Below are 22034 nucleotides of genomic sequence, written 5' to 3'. Positions count from 1 at the left end.
TGTACCCATCACCCAGCTTCAACAATTATCAGCCCATGAACCATCTTGTCACAGCCATATCTGCACCCACGTCCCCCAACTCCCATATTATTTTGAAAAAAATCCCCAACATCAAGTCTTTTTTTTTTTTTTTTGAGACAGAGTTTCTCTCTTGTTGCCCAGGCTGGAGTGCAGTGGTGCAATCTCGGCTCACTGCAACCTCCGCCTCCCGGGTTCAAGTGATTCTCCTGCCTCAGCCTCCTAAGTAGCTGGGATTACAGGCACCCGCCACCTTGCCCAGCTAATTTTTTTATACTTTTAGTAGAGACAAGGTTTCATCATGTTGGCCAGGCTGGTCTTGAACTCCTGACCTCAGGTAATCCGCCCGCCTCGCCCTCCCAAAGTGCTGGGATTACAGGCGTGAGCCACCACGCCCGGCCCACATCAAGTCATTTTTATCTGCAAATTTAGTATATGTTTCTAAAAGATAAGGACTCTCTAAAAAAAAACACAGCCTTAATATTATTCCACATTTTCAAAAATAATAATTCCTTAATATCAATGGATATTCAAGTCAGTGTTCAAATCTCCAATTGTCTCATAAGTGTCATAAATGGGTGTGTATTTTAAAGTTTGTTTGAACTGGGATCCAAATGAGGTCCAAACATAGCTACTGGTTCATCTTTAAGTATCTTTTAGTCTAGGTTCCTCCATCATGTCTTTATTCCCTGCAATTTATTTGTTGAAGATACCAGGTAGTTTGTCCTGTAGAGTTTCCCATAGTCTGGAGTTGGCTAATTGCATCCCTGTGATGTCATTTAACACGTTACTCAGTCTTCTGTATTTTCTGTAAATTTTTAGTTGACTCTAGAGGCTTGAATAGATTCAGGTTGATTTTTTCTTTTTGTCAAGAATACTTCAGAGTACTATGCAGCCATAAAAAAGAAGAAGATGATCATGTCCTTTGCAGGGACATGGATGGAGCTGGAAGCTGTTAGCAAATGAATGCAGGAAGAGAAAACCAAACACTGCATGTTCTCACTTATAAGTGGGAGCTGAACAATGAGAACACATGGACACAGGGACGGGAGAAACACACACTGGGGCCTGTCTGGGGTGGGGTGGGAGGTGGGAGAGCATCAGAAAAAAATATCTAATGGATGCTGGGCTTAATATCTAGGTGATGGGTTGATCTGTGCAGCAAACCACCATGGCACACTTTTACTTATGTAACAAACCGCACATCCTAAACATGTACCCCTGAACTTAAAATAAAAGCTGAGGAGAAAAATAAAAAGAATACTTCATAGGTGGTATACTGGGTTAAATAGTGTTACCCAAATTTCATGTCTACCTGGAATCTGTGAATGTGACCTTATTTGGAAATAGGGTCTTTGTAGATGTAATCAAGTTAAGATGAGGTCATACTGGATTAGGGGAAGCCTAATCCCATATGACTGGTGTCCATAAGAGGGAAATTTGGACACAGACACCCATAGAGGGAAGATGGCCACATGAATATGGAGGTAGAGGTTGTCATTATGCAGTCATAAGCCAAAGAATATCAAAGGTTGCCAGAAACCACCAGAATCTAGGAGGAAGCAAGGAAGGATCCTCCCCTAAAGCCTTTGGAGGGAGCACAGCCCTATTGACACCTTGATTTCAGAGTTTTAGCCTCCAGAACTTTGAGAGAATAAATGTGGGTGTTTTGTTGTTGTTGTTGTTGTTTGTTTGTTTTTGAGATGGAGTTTCGCTCTGTTGCCAAGGCTGGAGTGCAATGGCGAGATCTCACCTCACTGCAACCTCAGCCTCCCAGGTTCAAGCGATTCTGCTGCCTCAGCCTCCTGAGTAGCTGGGATTACAGGTGCCCGCCACCACGTCTGGCTAATTTTTGTGTTTTTAGTAGAGATGGGGTTTCACCTTGTTGGCCAGGCTGGTCTCAAACTCCTAACCTCAAGTGATCTGCCCGCCTCGGCCTCCCAAAGTGCTGGCATTATAGGCGTGAGCCACTGTGCCCGGCCATGTGTTGTTTTAAGACACTCATTTTATGGTACTTTGTTATGGCAGCCCTAGGAGATGAATCCAGGTGGTGGGCTGTTTCTCCAAAAGAAACATATAAGAGACCAGCCCCCCAAATACAAAACAATTGTAAAACACATAAGATCTAGTTGTATCTCTTTTTGTGATGCTGGCAGCCACTGGTGATTAATTCTATTCTTCTTGTTAGCCAGAATACTTCCATAAAAAGAAATATCCCCTCATGTATTATTTGAGTAGTCAGTGGTAGTTTGTGTCGAAAACAGTATAAGTGCTTGTTTATTAAAAAGTTTCCTTATAATTATCTGTCTTTTAAAAATCACTAAAGAACTGGCTTGCTAGCATCTTCCAACAGTAACTAATTAACTGGGTTTTGTTTTGTTCTGTTTTATCTTTTTGGTGCAACAAAATGTTCCAGGCTCTTCCTGTATACTTCTTGACCCAGACCTTGAATTAGCCATCTCTCCAAGGAGACCTGTTCGTTTCTGTGGGAAATCGTGTTTCAGTGTTCCAATCTGAACCTTGCCTACAACCTTGCCTTTCAAATTACAAACTGGCCCATCCTTCTGCCTCTCAGTCTCCTTTATCCTCCTCTATTTTTCCACAGTAATGTTCTCCTCCTGACATACTATATATCACTTATTCATTATTATTTATTGTATATTAAGTGCCACAAAATTAGAGACACTTTTCTTTTGTTGTTGTTGTTGTTGTTCACTTATGTATCCCCGGTAGCCAGAAGAGTGCCTGGTCCATATGTAGTATTCAATAGATATTTGCTGAATGACTGAATGAATTGCACAGGCTTAGAGGCTGGACTGGACCATACATTTTATCTCATGTATGCCAAAGATACTGACCACAGTAGAGGAAGGAGGTCTTTTGTGAGGACAGACTTTCAAATGACAATTCAATCTCTTTATAATGATTATTGCATGTTTTTCAGATTTTCCATTTTTTCCTTAGTTCGATTCTAGTAATTTACTCTAGGACCTCAAATGTATTTCTATAAAGTCTTCACAATATTCTCTTATTATAGAACATTTCAAAAATACATAGAAGTAAAAGAGTGTAGCTTTTTTTTTTTGTTTTTTTTTTTTTTTAGACAGGGTCTCACTCTGTCGTCCAGGATGGAGTGCAGTGACACAATCTCAGTTGACTGAAACCTCTACCTCCTGGGCTCAAGTAATCCTCCCACCTCAGCCTCCCAAGTAGCTAAGGACTATAGGTGTGCACCACCAAGTCCAGCTAATTTTTGTATATTTTGTAGAGATGGGGTTTTGCCATGTTGCCGAAGCTGATCTCTACCTCCTGGGCTTAAGTGATCCTCCCAACTCAGCCTCCCAAGTAGCTGGAACTACAGGCATGTGCTACCACCGCACCTAGCTACTTTTTGTATTTTTAATAAAGACAGGGTTTCCCCGTGTTGCCCAGGCTGATCTCGAACTCCTGAGGTGAAGTGATCCTCCGGCCTTGGCCTCCCAAAGTGCTGGGATTACAGGTGTGAGCCACCATGCCTGGCCCCCTGGATTATCTTCAAGGAAATCCCAGATATCCCACCATTTTATAATAAGTATCTCAGTATATATATCTAACAGATAAAGAGCTGGGCGCGGTGGCTCACGCCTGTGATCCCAGCACTTTGGGAGGCCACGGCAGGTGGATCACCTGAGGTCAGGAGTTCAAGATGAGCCTGGCCAACATAGTGAAACCCCATCTCTACTAAAAATACAAAAATTAGTTGGGCGTGGTGGCGCATTTCTGTAATCCCAGCTACTTGGGAGACTGAGGCAGGAGAATAGCTTGAGCCTGGGAGGCGGAGGTTGTAGTGAGCAGAGATCACGCCATTGCACTCCATCCTGGGCTACAGAATGAGATTCTGTCTCAAAAAATAATAATAATAAATAAAATAAAATAAAATAAAACAAAGACTTATTTCTAGTATTTTCTTCATGATCTTTAAAATCTCTACTACGTCTATAGTAATGTTCTGTTTTATTTTTAATATTGTTTATGCCTTCTCTCTCTTTTTTGTTTTTTTTTTGAGATGGGAGTCTCGTTCTGTCACCCAGGCTGGAGTGCAGTGGCATGATCTCGGCTCACTGCAAGCTCCGCCTCCCGGGTTCCCGCCATTCTCCTGCCTCAGCCTCCCGAGTAGCTGAGACTACAGGCGCCTGCCACCAGGCCCGGCTAATTTTTTGTATTTTTAGTAGAGACGGGGTTTCACCGTGTTAGCCAGGATGGCCTCGATCTCCTGACCTCGTGATCCGCCCGCCTCGGCCTCCCAAAGTGCTGGGATTACAGGCGTGAGCCACCGTGCCCGGCCTCTCTTTCTTTTTTAAACTTTAAATTTTGATATAAGTTCAAACTTACAGAAATGTTGCAACAATAGTACAAAGAATTCCTGAATATCCTTTACCCAGATTCACCAGTTTAAAAAAACTTGCCCCACTTGCTTTATCACTTGCCTTCTCGCTCTATCTGTATGTGTGTGTATATATATATTTTTTCAGAACCATTTGTAAATTGGAGCTATTGTTCTGCTTCACCTGTGGATATTTCAGTGTGTATTTTCTAACAAAGACATTCTTTTACACACGGCAGTACAATCAGAAAATTTAGCCTTGATGTTACTACTATACTCCAATCTTGACAACTGTTTCAATACCATCCTTTATAGTTACTTTTTCACAGTCCAGGATCACACATTACATTTAATTGTCTCCTGAATCAGGAAGAGTTCCCCAGACTTTGTGACATTGGCATTTTTGATGCATATAGGCCAGTTGTTTTGTAGAATGTCCCTCAGTTTGGGTTTATCTGATGCCTCCCCACGAACAGACTCAGGTTATGCATTTTTGGAGGACTACCACAGAAATTATGCTTGTTCTCAGAGCAGCATAGTAGGAGGTAAATTGCATCATTTTTTTCCCATTATTGTTGATGTTCTTTCATTATCCGTTTACAGTGGTGTCTTGCCATTGTAAAATTACTACTTTCCCCTTTGTTATTAATAATTGTGGCTTTGTTTGGGGGTATGTAAGTATCCTATTCCTCATCAAGCTTTCACCCACTGATGACTCTTGCCCAAATCAGTTATTACTACTGTGGTTGCTAAATGGTGAGTTAGTTTCTTTTTTTCTTTCTCTCTCTCTCTTTCTCTTTTTCTTTTCTTTCTTTCTTTCTTTTTCTTTCTTTCTCTTTCTTTCTTTCTCTTTCTTTCCCCTCTCCTTCCTTCCTTCCTTCTTTCCTTCCTTCCTTCCTTCCTTCCTTCCTTCCTTCCTTCCCTCTCTTTCTTTTCTTTCTTTCTTTGTCAGAGTTTCACTCTTGTTGCCCAGGCTGGAGTGCAGTGGCATGATCTCGGCTCACTGCAACCTCCGCCTCCCTGCTTCAAGCGATTCTCATGCCTCAGCCTCCTGAGTAGCTGGGATTACAGGCACCCACCACCACGCCCAGCTAATTTTTTGTATTTTTAGTAGAGACGGGGTTCTGCCATGTTGCCCAGGCTGCTCTTGAACTCCTGACTTCATCCATCTTCCTCGGCCTCCCAAAGTGCTGGGATTACAGGTGTGAGCCACCGTGCCTGGCCATCAGTTCATAGTACTTTCAAATATCCCTTTTGATTTCTTCTTGATGCATAAATTTTTAGAAGGCATATTAATTTCCAAATATTTATGTATTTTCCAGAGATATATTATTGGTTTCTAATTCAATTCCATCATGGTAATGGAGCATACTTTATATGATCTGAATCCTTTCAATGTGTTGAGACTCGTGGTGACCCAAAATATTGTCTATCTTGGTAAATGTTCCATGTGCACTTGAAAAGAGTATGTTTTCTGACGTTCTTAGTTGGAATATTCCACAAATGTAAATGAGGTCAATTTGGTTGATAATGTTGTTCAAGTCATATATCTTTACCAATTTTCTGTGTACTTACTACCCTGTTTTTCATAGAGGGATACTGAAATCTTCAACTACAGTCGTTAATTTGTCTACTTTCTCCCACGGTTCTTTCATTTATGCTTCATGTATTTTGATGCTCTGTTAAGTACATAAGTGTTTAGGATTATTATGTCTTCCTGATGAGTTGACCTCTTTGATCAATGTAAAATGACCCTTTTTTCCTAGCAGTAATCATTGCTCTGAAATCTACATCATCAGTTTTATAATGTCACTCTAGTTTTCTTTTGATTTTTGTTAGCGTACATCTTTTTCACTCTTTTAATATTCTTAGCTTAAAAAAAGGAAGAAGCAGAGCAGTTGTATAGTATGCTACTATTTGTGTTACAAGGCAGAAATATGTATGTACATGTCTACTTGCATATACATAAAATAGCTCAGGGAGTGAGGAAACTAAAATTATCTGTTGGCTGTTGCGCAGTGCACTGGTTAAATGGAAAAAAGGGATGAGAGGAAAATTTCACTGTATACTCTATCATACTTTTTAAATTGAAGGTTATACAAATATATTTCAATTATTCAAATATAATTTTTCAATTATGCAAATTATACTAATTTTTTAAATTCAAACATTAAAAAATAAAAACAAACATAACTCTCTAATAAAAGGCATTATATCAGAAACAGAAAAATAATCATCAAGCAAATAGCATATGAAAAAGTTACCATGTCCAGGCACAGTGGCTCACGCCTGTAATCCCAACACTTTGGGAGGCCAAGGAGGGCAGAATGCTTGAGCTCAAGGGTTTGAGACCAGGCTGGGCAACACGGCGAACCCCATTTCTACAAAAAAAAAAATACAAAAATTAGCTGGGCGTGGTGATGCATGCCTGTAGTCCCAGCTACTTGAGAAGCTGAGGTGGGAGGATGGCTTGAGCCTGGAAGGCAGGGGCTGCAGTGAGCTGTGATCGCACCACTGCACTCTGGCCTTGTAGACAAAGTGAGACTCTGTCTCAAAAAATAAAAGAAACAGCTACCTGCCTCATTCAGTGAGTATATTAGTTTTCTAGGGCTGCCTTAACAAGTACCACATGCTAGGTTCTGGCTTAAACATGAGATTTGTTTTCTCACAGTTCTGGCGACTAGAAGTCCAAGATCAAGGTGCAGGCAGGGTTGGTTTCTTCTGAGGTCTGTCTCCTCGGCTTGTAGATGGCTGGCTGTCTTCTCCCTCTGATTGTGTGTCCGTGTGTTAATTTCCTCTTCTTATAAGGATACCAGTCATATCGGATTAGAGTCCACCCTAATGACCTTATTAATTAATTTACAATTTCTTTAAAGACCTATCTTCAAATAGTCACTTTCTGAGGTACCATGGTCAGGACTCCAACACAGGAATTTTGAGAGGACACAATCATCCCTCATAGTGAATCACCAGAAAGATTTACACAACTCAAGATCAGTTTATACTAACAGCTAAGAGGTAGTAATAGCAAATGATACAGAAAAGAAGGGAGCTGGAAAAATATATACATCGGGCATGGTGGCTTATGCCTGTAATCCCAGCACTTTGGGAGGCCAAAGCGGGAGGATTGCTTGAGGCTAGGAGTTCAAGACCAGCCTGGCCAACAGCGTGAGACCCCAGTCTCTCTTTAATATACATACATATACATCGGGGGGTCCAGAGAAGCCCAGCACAGGCTTCCAATGTCCTTCTTCATTTGAGAAGAAGCCACACAGGATGTGATCTATCCCTCTCGAGCAGCAAGCCACAGAGCATGGACAGAATGTCTCTGTCCAGGGAAGCCTGTTTGGAGTTTCAGGGTCTGAGAGACTCACATAGGGGCTGGTCACACACATACAACCTGCTAGCAACTGGCCATGGCACCTGAAACTCAGGACCCCAAGCATGGATCCGGGTTCACACACGTCATCGATCTTTGCACAAAGCAACCCTGACAAGCTGGTATGGTATGTTGCACCGCTCCAGGTGTACATAACAAAATCACGAATCAGTAAAAGAACACTCTGAGGGCCACATTCCCGGGGGATAGCTAAGGGTGAGTCATGGTTCCCTTGGAGACGTGGAAGAAATAACAGAGCTGCCATGTTACCTCTTTGCTCAGAAAACCCAACTGGGAGATTTCTCTATTCCTAACTCCCATCACTTACAAACGGGAGTTGAGGTACAGGTTTTAGGGATAGGGAAGTGAGGGGGTGAGGGAGGTGGGGATTGAGCACCATTTGGCCTACAAATTACATATACTCAGGAATCATGTTTTAATTGAAATTATCATCTTTACCATGAAAAATGGATACCTCTGCTTTTCTGGGCTTTTTTCCTAATTATGTCAACCTTCCCAGCTCTTGGAACAGAATGCAAAGTCCTTTGCATGATACACAGAGCCCCATCTGATCTCCCCACTCCGGGATCTCCCTGCCCTCATCTCCATGGCCTTCTTCCTTCATGTCTCTGCTCCAGCCACGCTGGCAATCCTGAGGTTCCTCACACACACCAGGCCCCTGCCTGCTTCAGGGCCTCTGCTGTCGCTGTTCTGTCTGCCTGGAGTTTTCTTAGAAATCCTCTTCACTGTCCCCTCATCTCCTGCATGTCTCTCCTCAAAGGTCACCTCATCGGAGGCCTCCTGGCCACTGTATCTAAAACAGCAGCCCCTGCCATTCTCTGCGCCCTTTCCTCAGTCCTCAAACCTGACAATATATCGTTAACCTGAATATGTAATTATTTTTTACCTGTTCCTCCTCCAACTCCCAAGGAGAATGCCTGCACCATGGGGGTAGGGACAGTTTCTGGTTCACAGCGAGGTCCCGAGGCCTAGCACCATGCCTGGCTGAGTGAGTGCCTATTGAGTGAATGAATGAATTCGATCCAGACAGACACTGGGTGGAAGAAGGAAAAGATTTAGGACACGATAAGATTCCCTATTTTTAGCTACAGACTACAGAGGAAATATTCAACTAAACTGTTAACTTTTCTCTCAGGATTCACATATGCAAATATTATATTTAACATAAACTTTCTTTTAGAAAGGTGATTCTTGCTCCCCTTTAAGGGGCTAACCCTCTAACAGTTTATTTATTTCTTTATTTTTTCTGATGACAAGTAACATATTTGTAAAAGAAAATTAAACAATGCAGAAAGGAGTAAAGTAGAAAGTGCAAGTCCTTTGGACTGGAGGTTAGCGGGAGAGGAAGAGCTGGGGCTAACGCATTTTGAAGGGGACAGCTGTCACAGTGTTGGCATCATGGCAGCTGTGTCCATAGGGCTCACCAAAATGTCCCCCTGGATAAAATGGCCACATCAAGCTGTCTTCTTGCTTTGCTGTTTATGCCCTTTGCCTGTGTTTTTAGGAAAATGTCCTCGAATGTGTATTTCTTTTTAATTTTTAAAGTTTTTGTTATATTAAAAAAGTCTTTTGTCTGTCCAACAAGTTACTAATTCTTTTCTCCAAATTATTGCTTGACTTCTAACTTTGTGGTGCTTTCCACCATTCAGAAGTGATTTTATTTTAATTATTATTATTTTTTGAGACAGAGTCTCGCTCTATCACCCAGGCTGGAGTGCAGTGGCATGATCTTGGCTCACTGCAACCTCCACCTCCCAGGTTCAAGTGATTCTCATGCCTCAGCCTCCTGAGTAGCTGGGACTACAGGCATGTGCCACCATGCCTGGCTAATTTTTTGTATTTTTAGTAGAGACAGAGGTTTGCCATGTTGGCCAGGCTGGTCTTGAACTCCTGGCCTCAAGTGATCCGCCCACCTCGGCTTCCCAGGGCTGGGATTACAGGTGTGAGCCACCGTGCCCGGCCTCAGAAGTGATTTTTATCTGATGGCGAATTCTGTCAATTCTTTGCCTTTATTGTCTCTGCCTTTGGTATCATGCTTAGAAAGGTCTTCTCCCAGCCGGGCACGGTGGCTCATGCCTGTAATCCCAGCACTTTGGAAGGCCGAGGCGGGTGGATCACGAGGTCAAGAAATCGAGACCATCCTGGCCAACAGGATGAAACCCCCTCTCTACTAAAAATACAAAAATTAGCTGGCCATGGTGGTGTGCGCCTGTAGTCCCAGCTACTCGGGAGGCTGAGGCAGGAGAATCGCTTGAACCCAGGCGGCAGAGGTTGCAGTAAGCTGAGATCACGCCTCTGCACTCCAGCTTGGGGACAGAGCAAGACTCCATCTCAAAAAGAAAAAAAAAAAGGTCTTCTCCCTGCCTCCCCCTGGCCCCCACCCACCCCCAGATTAGAAAAGTGTTCACCTAAATTTGCTTCTAGTATTGTCATGGTTTGATTTTATTTTTCATTTAAATTTTCAAGGCACCTGGAATTTATTTGGTGATAATAGACATTTATAGCGTGCTTATGATGTGTCAGGTTCTGTTCCAAGTGCCTTATATTGATCATCTTATTTGAAAGCTGGTAGAAACGGTGTTTTCACAGGTGAGGAAACTTAGGGACAGGCGGTTGGGTACTTATCCAAGGCCATACAGCTGGTGAAACCTAGTCCATCTAATACTAAAGCCTATACAGGGTTCTTGTAAGGATTAGAATTGGTGTATGTAAAGTTTCTGGAATATAGGAGGCATTCAACAGATGATAGGGTTTAATATTATTGCATAGTTCCCATAAACATAATTTTTGATGGCTGTATTTTTCAAAATGGTATCTTTTAAAGTTCAGTTTATTTCTAAACTATTATTCCTTCACAAGTATGAAAAGCCTTTAGAATTCCATGGGAATAAATGAAATCTTTATGTCCAGAAAGTGTTCTCATAAACAGGGAGGGGAACAACACACACAGGGGCCTGCTGGGGAGCCGACGGGGAGAGAGAGCATCAAGATCAATAGCTAATGCATGTGGGGCTTAATACGTAGGTGATGGGTTGATAGGTGCAGCAAACCACCAAGGCACATGTTTACCTATGTAACAAACCTGCACATCCTTCATATGTACCCCGGACCTTAAAATAAAATAAAAATAATTAAAAATAAAAAGCATGTTGTCATAAAAAGAAATTTTTGGAAGGATGTACATCAACATGTTTAGAGTTTCACTGGGTAATGGAAAAACTGGGTTTTCTTAAAAAAAAAAAAAAATCTTGCCTCGGCAGGGTGCAGTGGCTCACACCTGTAATCCCAGCACTTTGGAAAGCCGAGGTGGGCAGATCACAGGGTCAGGAGTTCGAGACCAGCCTGACCAACATGGCGAAACCCCATTTCTACTGAAAATACAAAAATTAGCCGGGCGTGGTGGCAGGCGCCTATAATCCCAGCTACTCAGGAGGCTGAGGCAAGAGAATAGCTTGAACCCAGGAGGCAGAGGTTACAGTGAGCTGAGATGTCGTTACTGCACTCCAGCCTGGGCGACAGAACGAAACTCTGTCTGAAAAAAAAAAAAAAATCTTGCCTCTATATTCCAGTTTTCTAGAAAGAGTGTTTTTTTATTTTGTGATCAGAAAAATAACCACAACAACTGCTATATATATGTTTTAAAGGCTATGAATGGAAGGAGGTGCTGCGTATGTAGAGAGTGACAGGCTTATAAGATTTTCTTTTTGGTAAATGGTAAGAACCTGAAGCTGATAGGAAGGATAAATGGAGAGAGGGTGGCTCTCCAGGAGCAGAAGGGCAGTGAAGGAGGGAAGGAGGTCTTCGAGGAGGCAGCAGGTAAGAGGAGGTTTATGCAGCATTTACACAATTATATAGACAGAAAGAATGAAAGAAAAGATGGAAAAATGGATACCCTGGTATCAGGGTAGTGGGATGATGGTTGCATTTTACTTTTATTCTGTATTTGTATCTTCTTGTGTATGTTTACTTCTTTTATACATTCCATTTCCCTCCATCCAGATCCATAACTTTTTAAAATTTTTATTATTTTATTATTATTATTAAGATGGAGTCTCACTCTGTCACCCAGGCTGGAGTGCAGTGGTGCAATCTCGGCTCACTGCAACCTCTGCCTCCCCAGTTCAAGCAATTCTCCTGCCTCAGCCTCCTGAGTAGCTGGGAATACAGGCATGCGCCACCATGCCCAGCTAATTTTTGCATTTTTAGCAGAGACGGAGTTTCACCATTTTGGCAAGGCTGGTCTTGAATTTCTGACCTCAACTGATCGCCCGCCTTGGCCTCCCAAAGTGTTGGGATTACAGGCGTGAGCCACCGTGCCCAGCCTATTATTATTATTTTTGAGACAGGGTCTTACTCTGTCACCCAGGCTGGAGTGCAATGGCATAATCACAGCTCACTGCAGCCCTGATCTACTGGGCTCAGGTAATCCTCCCACCTCAGTCTCCTGAGTAGCTAGGACTACTGGCCCGTACCACCACACTTGGCTTTTTTTTTTTTTTTTTTTTTGGTAGAGACGGGTTTTCACCATGTTGCCCAGTCTGGTCTGGAACTCCTAACCTTAAGTGATCTGCCCGCCTCGACCTCCCAAAGTGCTAGGATTACAGGCATGAGCCACCATGCCCAGCCAAATCCATAACTTTTAAAATCAGGGGGAAATGTTATTTATCATGAAACCAAAAGTAGAAAATCTGTTTCCCAGTGCAGGAGGACCATAAATTAGAGGTAGCTGGGGCACCTGACTCTGGCACAGAAGCACCCTGGAAGAAACTTTTTTTTTTTTTTTTTTGAGACAGTCTCACTCTGTCGCCCAGGCTGGAGTGCAGTGGCACGACTTTGGCTCGCTGCAACCTATGCCTCCTGGGTTCAAGTGATTCTCCTGCCTCAGCTTCCCAAGTTGCTGGGATTACATGGGCACGCAACCACACCCGGCTAATTTTTTATATTTTTGGCAGAGACAGGGTTTCACCATGTTGGCCAGTCTGGTCTCCAACTCCTGACCTCAAATGATCTGCCTGCCTTGGTCTCCCAAAGTGCTGGGATTACAGGCATGAGCCACCGCGCCCAGCCCACCGTGGAAGAAACTGCTAGGGCTTCCCACCCTCCAGTGTTCTTTCTAGTGGCCTGTTGCGTCTGTTTTCTCTCTCAGGCCCTTGGTCCATTTCCCCACTTCTTCCCCTTTCTGATTAACTATAATTATAGAATTATCCATTTCTTCTAAGAGACTTACATTTTAATATCTCAGACATTGGGCTGCCCCCCCCCACCCCGGCTCCCGGCTCTTATAATCAGTAGCATGTTGTAACAGACAATGTGTCATGCCACCTAGGTTCCCCTTCCTGGACAGGTCATCTTTGAGTAGTGGCTGAGAATGCTGCCAGCAGACAGCCCTCAGTGAGTGGCTGACTCTTTTTGGAATCACCTCTTTTGAAGAAAGCTACCTCTGCTGAAGAGATGCCCATTCCTAAGGTAGCCCACATCCAATGACCAGTCAACATGGGGATATGAAGACCCAATTCACTCACCACAAGGCAGGGCAACACTGAAGGGCCATCTCAGCTTCTCGAGCTCCCCGTGGGGTTGGCTGAGGCCTTTGTTGCGACTGCATGGCATCCCAACTTCTCCCTGTGCCCCACCAAACCTACTTGGTTCTCCTCCTCCAGTATTAATCCCAAGGGTGTTCTCTCATAAATGTCCTGCATTCTCACCTCCTTTTGAGCCTGCTTCCCAGAGAACCCAACCTGCAATACATCCTAACTTCACTGGCAGCATTTTTTCTTCCTTGGTGGTACATAAAATAATGCTGTATCTTATAATTGAAAGCCTCTTAGATTTGATGAAACACTGGAATATTTTTTGGTCTATCAAACTTAAAACATTTTCCATGATCCCCATTTTTACCCTAACAAGCACAAAACGCCACTTTCTTGGCACTTGAGACAACAGAGGTTATTTTTGGTTGCCTACCCAACACCAAACCAATTCTCCGCTTCTTCCTTCTTCATCGAATCCTGATTCTGTTCAATGTGTCCCAAGGGAAATGGAGTCTAATCTTAGCTCCAGAAATGGACCTGACTGGGCAAACGGCAATCCCACCCCCAGCTGCCAGTGACTGGTTAAGAAATGGGCGCATGGGCCCATTCTGGCCAGTGGGACTTAAGGAGAGATTTTTCACCCCTTTTAAGAGAGTTGACACAGAAAGATTTTCTCAAAGAAACTTGCACTCAGATTACTATTGGCAGCCCCTGTCTGACCACAAGGACTGGCCTTAGGATGAAGTTGGCTCTATGGACAGCAGAATAATGGGGCGGAAATCGCTTGGGTCTTTGACATCATAATGGAGCAGTGGATCAAATTGATCTGGCCTGAGCTACCTCTGCACTTCCCAATTACATAGCCAATAAACCCCCTCATTGTTTAAGCCAGTTTGAGCTGGGCAACCTGACTGGAAGTCTAGAACATCCTAACTGGCACAAAGGCCCTCCTGTCTGGCTTTCTCTCTTATCACTTCCTTCTACATCCTCTCTGCCACAACCACATTAGAATACTCACCATTCCCCACATTGCCCTGTGATTTTCTTTTTTTTTTTTTGAGATGGAGTTTCACTCTTGTTGCCCAGGCTGGAGTGCAGTCGCGCAATCTCGGCTCACTGCAACCTCTGCCTCCTGGGTTCAAGTGATTCTCCTGCCTCAGCCTTCCGAATAGCTGGGATTAAAGGCACACACCACCACGCCCAGCTAATTTTTGTATTTTTAGTAGAGACGCGGTTTCAACACGTTGCCCAGGCTGGTCTCGAACTCCTGACCTCAGGCGATCGCCCGCCTTGTCCTCCCAAAGTGGATTTCTTTTTTTACCCATGCATTTGCCCAAGCAGACTTTCCGGCTAAAACCTTTCCCCTAGCCTTGCATCCTCTATATCCACCTGTCCAAATTTCCCTCACTCTCCAAAGTCTCATTTTAAATGTTGCTTTTCCTTGAAGCTTCTCCTGGAATGGCCCATCCCTCCCTTCTCATTCTGATCATTTCCTCTTTGAATTCCCATAGCATTAGATATGCCCTCCTCTTCCAGCACTGAATCCAGCCTTGCCTCACATTAGAGTCACTTGTACACCTGACCTTAAGCCCCCTGAGGGCAGGGATAGTTTGTATTTATCCCAAAGTCCTGAAACTAGTACAGAACCTGAGACACAGGAAGGCCCCAGAATTGTCTACTGAATAGAACAATGATAGTGCTGAATTTGGTTGCTCCTTTTAACCTGTATGACCCCAGACGTTTGTTTTCTATGAAGGCTCAAAACATGGTTATGTTTCCTAATTTACAAATAACACATGTAAACCCATGTTTTGAAAATGGGGGTGGGGAGGATCAACTGAAGGCAGCCTCTTCACCCAAGTTCCAAAGGCCAGGTGGCCCATTGTGAACCTTGTTTAACCACACAGAACACATGAATAGCTAGAACAAGGGATTTAACAGTTACCAGAATGTTTTCAGAGAGGTGACTTCAGAAGTGCCAAGCTTCAGGAAGACCCGGACAGAGAAGGGATCGGACAACTTTAGGAAAGTAGGTGCCAAACAGCCCCTTTGCAGTTTACACACAGGCCTTGGTGTCAGAAAAATACTGGTTTGAGTACTGGTTATGCATCAGAGATGTCACTCTGGACAAGCTTCTTATGCTTTCTGGGATTCAGCTTTCTCATCTAAAAAATGGGGATAATAGCCAGGTGCAGTGGTTCATGCCTGTAATCCCAGCACTTTGGGAGGTCGAGGCGGGCAGATCCCCTGAGGTCAGGAGTTCGAGACCACCCTGGCCAACATGGCAAAACCCCGTCCCTACTAAAAATACAAAAATTAGCCGGGCGTGGTGGCTTGTGCCTGTACTCGCAGCTACTCGGGAGGCTGAGGCAGGAGAATCACCTGAACCTGGGAGGCAGAGGTTGCAGTGAGCCGAGATTGCACCACTGCACTCCTGCCTGGGCAACAGAGTGAGACTGTCAAGAAAAAAAGAAAGAAAGAAAGAGAAAGAAAGAAAGAAAGAAAAAGAAAGAAAGAGAAAGAAAGAAAAAGAGAAAGAAAAAGAAAAGAAAGAAAGAGGGGGGTTAATAATAGTGCTTACTTCAAGAGGTTGCTGTGAACACCAAAAGAAGCAATACACACCAAGTGCCTACAGATAGTAAGCACTTGGTAAAAATGTAACTGCCATTAATGATAAATATGATGCTCACAGGGTCAGTGGAAAAAGGAGTGGAAAGTAGGAGTGGTGGGAACAGAATAGAAGGGAACAAAGCACCTCTGAGTAGACCTTTCTGTATAGCTCCGACTCTTATTATGTTTCACCCTAATAATTAATTAAAACTAGGATATGAAGGCTGAGGGTGTTTTTGGAATAAAAACACTAATGAACCAAACTGCATTATAAATAACAGCACACTGAAAGGGATGAAGAAGAAAATAACTAATTTTGGAAACAGTATTTTGACTGGATACTGTAAGGCAAGCTTGTCCAACCTGCGATCCGGGATGGCTTTAAACGTGGCCCAACACAAATTAGTAAACTTTCTTAAAACATCATGAAATTTTTTTTTTTTTTTTAGCTTATCAGCTATCGTTAGTGTTAGTGTATTTTACGTGTGGCCCAAGACAATTCTTCTTTTTCTAGTGTGGCCCAGGGAAGCCAAAAGATTGGACACCCCTGCTCTAAAGCTTCGGACAAAAAATCTGTCCACAAATAATGGACTCCAGTTAGTCAATCTGTTACATGCATATGGAACTACTTTATGATACTAGGGTCAAACAAATAAGTGAATAAAGTGTACATAACAAGAGCCACATTTCCCACTGTTGAAAAAGCTAAAAAGAAGAAGAGGGGCAGGCTAGGATGAAGGCTGTGGATTACAGCAGAAACATTCGTTATCAACTCATGTTTATTTTAATATGTATACAGACAGATACAGAAACAGATGTAGATGTGTGTGTATGTGTGGTTAGTATGCATGTTTTATTTCCTAATCCTATCCACTGGGAGGACCCACAAAAAATTTACAAATTGTTTATATGACGCTCCAATAGAAATGAGCATGCCTAGTACCAGATCCTGGTTTCTAACAGCATTCTCCAATAACCGAACAAGGGCTCCTTGAAGTAATGGCTGATTCTGGGTCAGGGCAGGGAAAACACAAGATGAGCCTGTAATGTCTTGTAGTGCCAGAAAATAGACACACTCAAAAAAGGGTAGTGGCATGACAAGAGGACACAGGGGGCAACGGGAAGATGTGGGGCAGAAAGTTCCAAGCAGAGGAAGCCACATGAAAAATAATCAAACCTTTGACTTATGTTCAGAGCTCTCAGATATTGCCATAATTAAAGGAAAAGAAAAAAACTGTTGGGAAAGGAAGTTCTACTGAAAAGCTACCAAGCTTGAATGTCACCTCACTCATTAATCATGATGAGGAAGTCCATTATGAAGTACATCCATATTGGGTAAAGAGAAAACTTGAAACTTATTTGGCAGTGTTTAATGCTTAAAGTTGCAAATAATAATGAAAACCATTAAAACATCATCACTCTTTCAAGTGGTTTAAAGTGTCTATAAAATTCACATTTGAAAATGGCAGAACAAGCTGAGCATGGTGGCTGATGCCTGTAATCCCAGCACTGTGGGAGGCCATGGCGGGAGGACTGCCTGAGCCCAGGAGTTCTGAGACCAGCCTGGGAAACATAGTGGGACCGTATCTCTAAAAAAAAAAATTAAAAATTAGCTGAGAGTGGTAGCATACACCTAGCCTGAGCCCAGGGAGGCAGAGGTTGCAGTGAGCTGAGATCATGCCATTGCACTCAGCCTGGGCAGCAGCAGAGCAAGGCACTGTCTCAAAAACAAAACAAAACAAAAAACCCAAAAAACAAAAAGCAGAGTAAATACAATCCTTCATACCAGAAAGTTATTTTGTCTGAAGCTGTCCACAGGATCATAAAATAAGCCAGCAGAAAAGTCTGAAGAGAATGTTGGAGAAACTCTCTTAACAGTCTTTGAAAATGCTTTCTAGTGCCAGAGGAAATCAGTTTACATTTTTAGAGATCAGCTGTGACCTCAAAAAGCTGTGTTTAATGTACAAGTCATCCAGACTTATTACATTCAACGAGCTTAATGTTTTCCTCTATGTTATCAGTGTATTAATTTCTACACAAGAGCTGGGCACTATAGGTTAAGTGGCAATGAACTAAGAGGGCAGATGGTGGAATACAACTGCCTGGGTTCAAATTCCTCATCTGCTACTTACTAGCTGTGTGATCCCGGGCAAATTATGTGACCTCTCTGGACCTCTACACTTCTTCATCTGTAAAGTTGGGACAATTAAAAAAACCCAAACAACCTACCTTATAGGGTTATTGTAAGGATTCAAAGGCGCTAAGTATCATTCCATTGCATATAGAATTCAATACATGTTAGCTATCCTTAGTAAGTTTTTTTTTTTTTTTTGCTTAACCTGAAAAATGTTTTGCTTCTTTCTAGGTAATACAGACATTATAATTTTCAAGTATTTTAATTGCTTTTTAACTTCCTATCATTCTATCATTTATCCAACAAATATTTATTGAGCACTACAATTTTCCAGGCACTCTTGTACGTGCTGGGGATATAGCAGTGACCAGGACTGGCAAGGTCCTGCACTCACGGAGCTGACAGCCTACTAAGAGAGACAGACAGTAAGTAAGAAAGGAAAAGATCAATTTAGTAGATGCTTCTAAGGGAACAGCTCTGCCATGAATGTCTCTGCATAGGCCACATAGACAAGGTCAACAGCAGTCTCACCCATCTTGGAGGAACGCCATGTGATCCTCCCAGGAACACTGTAGCATAACCAGTCTTGGGAAGAAGCTGTCCCAAGGCCATTTGTCACCCACCTGCCTATGTTGTGGGAGCTGCCATAAGGCAGTTTCTCATCTGCCTCCCTGGTTCTGATAAGACGTGGGACTTTCAACATTGCCTCCTCACTTAGGGGAGAGCTGCAAGGTTATACAATCATTTAGCTAGAGTCTGAAGCTGACTCCTCCAGGACATAGCAACCCACCACTTGTGTCATTCATGTAAATTATATAACATGTTATTAGGTTATACGACGCCAAACTGCCTATCACCGGCCATTTTTTACCTACAAAAATGGTAATTTCATATGGTTCAACTTACTAGAAGGTGGTAAGTGCAAGTGAAAAAAAAAAAGAGTAAAGAGGTTCAGCAGTGGGAAGCTGGATGCAGTATTCAAGAGGGTAGCCAAGTGGACCTCAGCAGGCTGACATTTTAGGGGAAGAAGGGGATTCAGGAGTTCTGGATATTGCACTCACATGTGGTAACATCTACCTCAACCTTACATGGGTATGAACATCAAATGAGATAACAGAAGTAAAAATGTTTTGTAAACTAAGAAGTTCTAGGACTATAGAAAATTATTTAGTTTGAGTCTCCTACTTTGTTGCTGGGAATTACAGCAAACTCTTTTTTTTTGAGACAGGGTCTCACTCTGTCGCCCAGGCTGGAGTGTAGTGGCACTGTCAAGGCTCACTGCAGCCTTGACCTCCCAAGCTCAAGCAATCCTCCCACCTCAGCCTCCCAAGTAGCTGGGACTACAGTTGTGCACCACCACACCCAGCTTTTTTTTTTTTTTTGTATTTTTGTAGAGATGGCGTTTTGCCATGTTGCGCCCAGGCTGGTCTTGAACTCCTGAGCTCAAGTGATCCCCCACCCTGGGCTCCCAAAAGTGATGGGACTACAGGTACGAACCACTGTGCCCAGCCTACAGCAAACTTTTTAAGGAACATGTGTAAGCTAGATGGCTCCTAAGGTTGATAGTTCAAACCTCACGTGGAGCAGATAAGCAATTAAGCGTTTTGGCTTAAAACTTTTCTCCTGCTCCCAGAAAACAAAAGGTGTTGTTGTCATTGTTCTTAGTCAATAAAGCACTATCTACACAAAGAAGGTAATAGGACATATCTGAGAACAATCTGTTGAGATGTAGCTGAGATTACAATCTGAAAAACTGAACAGAATTCCAAAAGAAAGCCATGTTATTTTAGCATAGTAAAATGTAATATAAAGTGTAGCATATGTCTGAAATTTAATGTCTCTCAAGTAGCTAGGAATTTTTGTAGCTCCAACAACCCATTCTACCACATAATCATTAAGATTACAATTAAACTAGCTACTAAAACTTAACAAACAAGGAAAATAGAACCAACAGAAAACTAAACTAGGTTAATTTGTAGAGAAATGATAACTATGCAGTTTTTTTTAAAGAGACAGGCCTTATTTTAAGGATTTTTAAATTGAAGAATTCATAAAGCGGTAAATTTTTGGGAATTTATTGATTTGCATTTAAAAGGAACTGCTGACAAAGATTCACCGGTAATAATTTGAACAAGTTGGAAAATACAGTCAACACTACTGAAACACTACTAAAATAATTCCAGGACAGAACAAAACTTCTTATATGCTGTCTTTGATGTGAAAATTGACTGCTTCTTACTTTTCTAAACACACGGTGGTATAATTAACAATATTCAATCACTTCTGTTCTTTCCTGCATATATAAAAATTAAAATACCAATTAAAAAACTAATATATCTTCTCTTTATTTCTTACAGATACGAGTTCAATGTTTCACTCAATAGTGGTGTGGTTTAAGAGAATTTTTTCATTTACAAGTTAAACAACAATCCACCCAAAGGGAACTGATAGTCTATAGGCTCATAGTGCAAATAAACAGTTTAGGAATGCAGCAACTGACATTTCTAAAGTACAAAACAGATAAAATTCTTAGAAGATACATGCAAAAAGCTCTACTAAGCAGATGGCCACAGAACTAGAACATTGATAATTTTACTGGCGATGTCAATAGGACTCCAGATGTTTCCAAACTCAACTTGAACTCTCATCTTAGGCTTTGTATTTTGCTTTTCCAGTTTCACTAATGACACAAACATGCTATAAAAAAAATCCAGAAATTCACATTTAAAAAATATATTCTGAAATGAAAGGCAAGAACAGCATTTTACATATAAGAACACTATTAGTTGTCAGGGTTCTTACTAAACAAACAGAGATAGTACTACTGTATTTTAGATCAGTAACTTTTGGGGAGTGTATCTTTTGAAAACAAAGCAGTAGTCTATCACATTAGTTTAATTTGCTTCTTGTCTTTTTTTTTTTTTTTTTTGAGACAGAGTCTCGCTCTGTCACCCAGACTGGAGTGCAGTGGCACGATCTCGGCTCACTGCAAGCTCTGCCTCCTGGGTTCATGCCATTCTCCTCTCTCAGCCTCCCGAGTAGCTGGGACTACAGGCGCCCGCCACCACGCCCGGCTAATTTTTTGTATTTTTTAGTAGAGATGGGGTTTCACCGTGTTAGCCAGGATGGTCTTGATCTCCTGACCTCGTGATCCGCCTGCCTCAGCCTCCCAAAGTGCTGGAATTACAGGCGTGAGCCACCGCGCCCTGTCTGTTTCTTGTCTTAATATGCAGTTTTTTGTTTTTTTGTTTTGTTTTGTTCTGTTTTTGAGACAGAGTCTTGCTATGTCACCCAGGCTGGAGTGCAGTGGCGTGATTTTGGCTCACTGCAGCCTCTGCCTCCCGGGTTCCAGTGATTCTCCTGCCTCAGCCTCCCAGGTAGCTGGGATTACAGGCACGCACCACTACACCTGGCTAATTTTTGTATTTTTAGTAAAGGTGGGGTTTTATCATGTTTGCCAGGCTGGTCTCGAACTCCTGACCTCAGGTGATCTGCCTGCCTTGGCCTCCCAAAGTGCTAGGATTACAGGCGTGAGCCACCGCAACCAGCCTCAATATGTAGTTTTGAAAGACAAATCAAGGAGAGAATTTTAAGCATATCAAAGTGGGAGGCCAGTGTAAGTGGCAAAAAAAGATGGAGTAAAAAACCTGCTTTAGGTAGTGTGCTGTTGCAGTCTTCCTAAATCTTCCTCAACTATGTTCATAAACACATCCATGGGACTTCTGCCTCCAGAGTAAGAGGCAGGTATTCAAAAGACAGTGAATTAAAAGACTAAACTCGATCATTTATTTCTTACTTATGACCACATTTATCATCTGAAATAATAATACAACAATTATTGTATATTAAAGCTGTTCAACTATTTCAGCCAACAAGAAGTGTCACCCTAGCCTGGCCAGGTTCCAGTTCTAAGGACGTCTGTACTAGACTACAGCTTTATGTGACTAATGGGAACCATCAGTCTGTTCAAATTATGAG

General features: G+C 42.4%; 1 protein-coding gene across 3 annotated transcripts in view; it reads right to left on the bottom strand.

Annotated features, from left to right (window-relative positions):
* The window catches only part of HPRT1 (hypoxanthine phosphoribosyltransferase 1), a 68587-nt gene that overhangs the window by 5256 nt on the left and 41297 nt on the right, over positions 1 to 22034 (bottom strand). For 2 of the 3 annotated variants that reach the window (XM_058441499.1, XM_058441498.1), the window contains one exon: positions 6646 to 6762. In XM_058441499.1, coding sequence (XP_058297482.1) covers positions 6646 to 6762 — 117 coding nt within the window. Of the gene's footprint in view, positions 1 to 6645; positions 6763 to 20115; positions 20754 to 22034 lie in introns of those variants that run through there. The other variant, XM_032757643.2, reaches the window with a different exon arrangement.

Source organism: Hylobates moloch, unplaced genomic scaffold, assembly GCF_009828535.3.
Source record: "Hylobates moloch isolate HMO894 unplaced genomic scaffold, HMol_V3 SCAFFOLD_7, whole genome shotgun sequence".
NCBI lineage: Eukaryota > Metazoa > Chordata > Mammalia > Primates > Hylobatidae > Hylobates > Hylobates moloch.
Note: the sequence above shows the minus strand (reverse complement) of the source record. Positions and strands in the feature narration are given on the sequence as shown.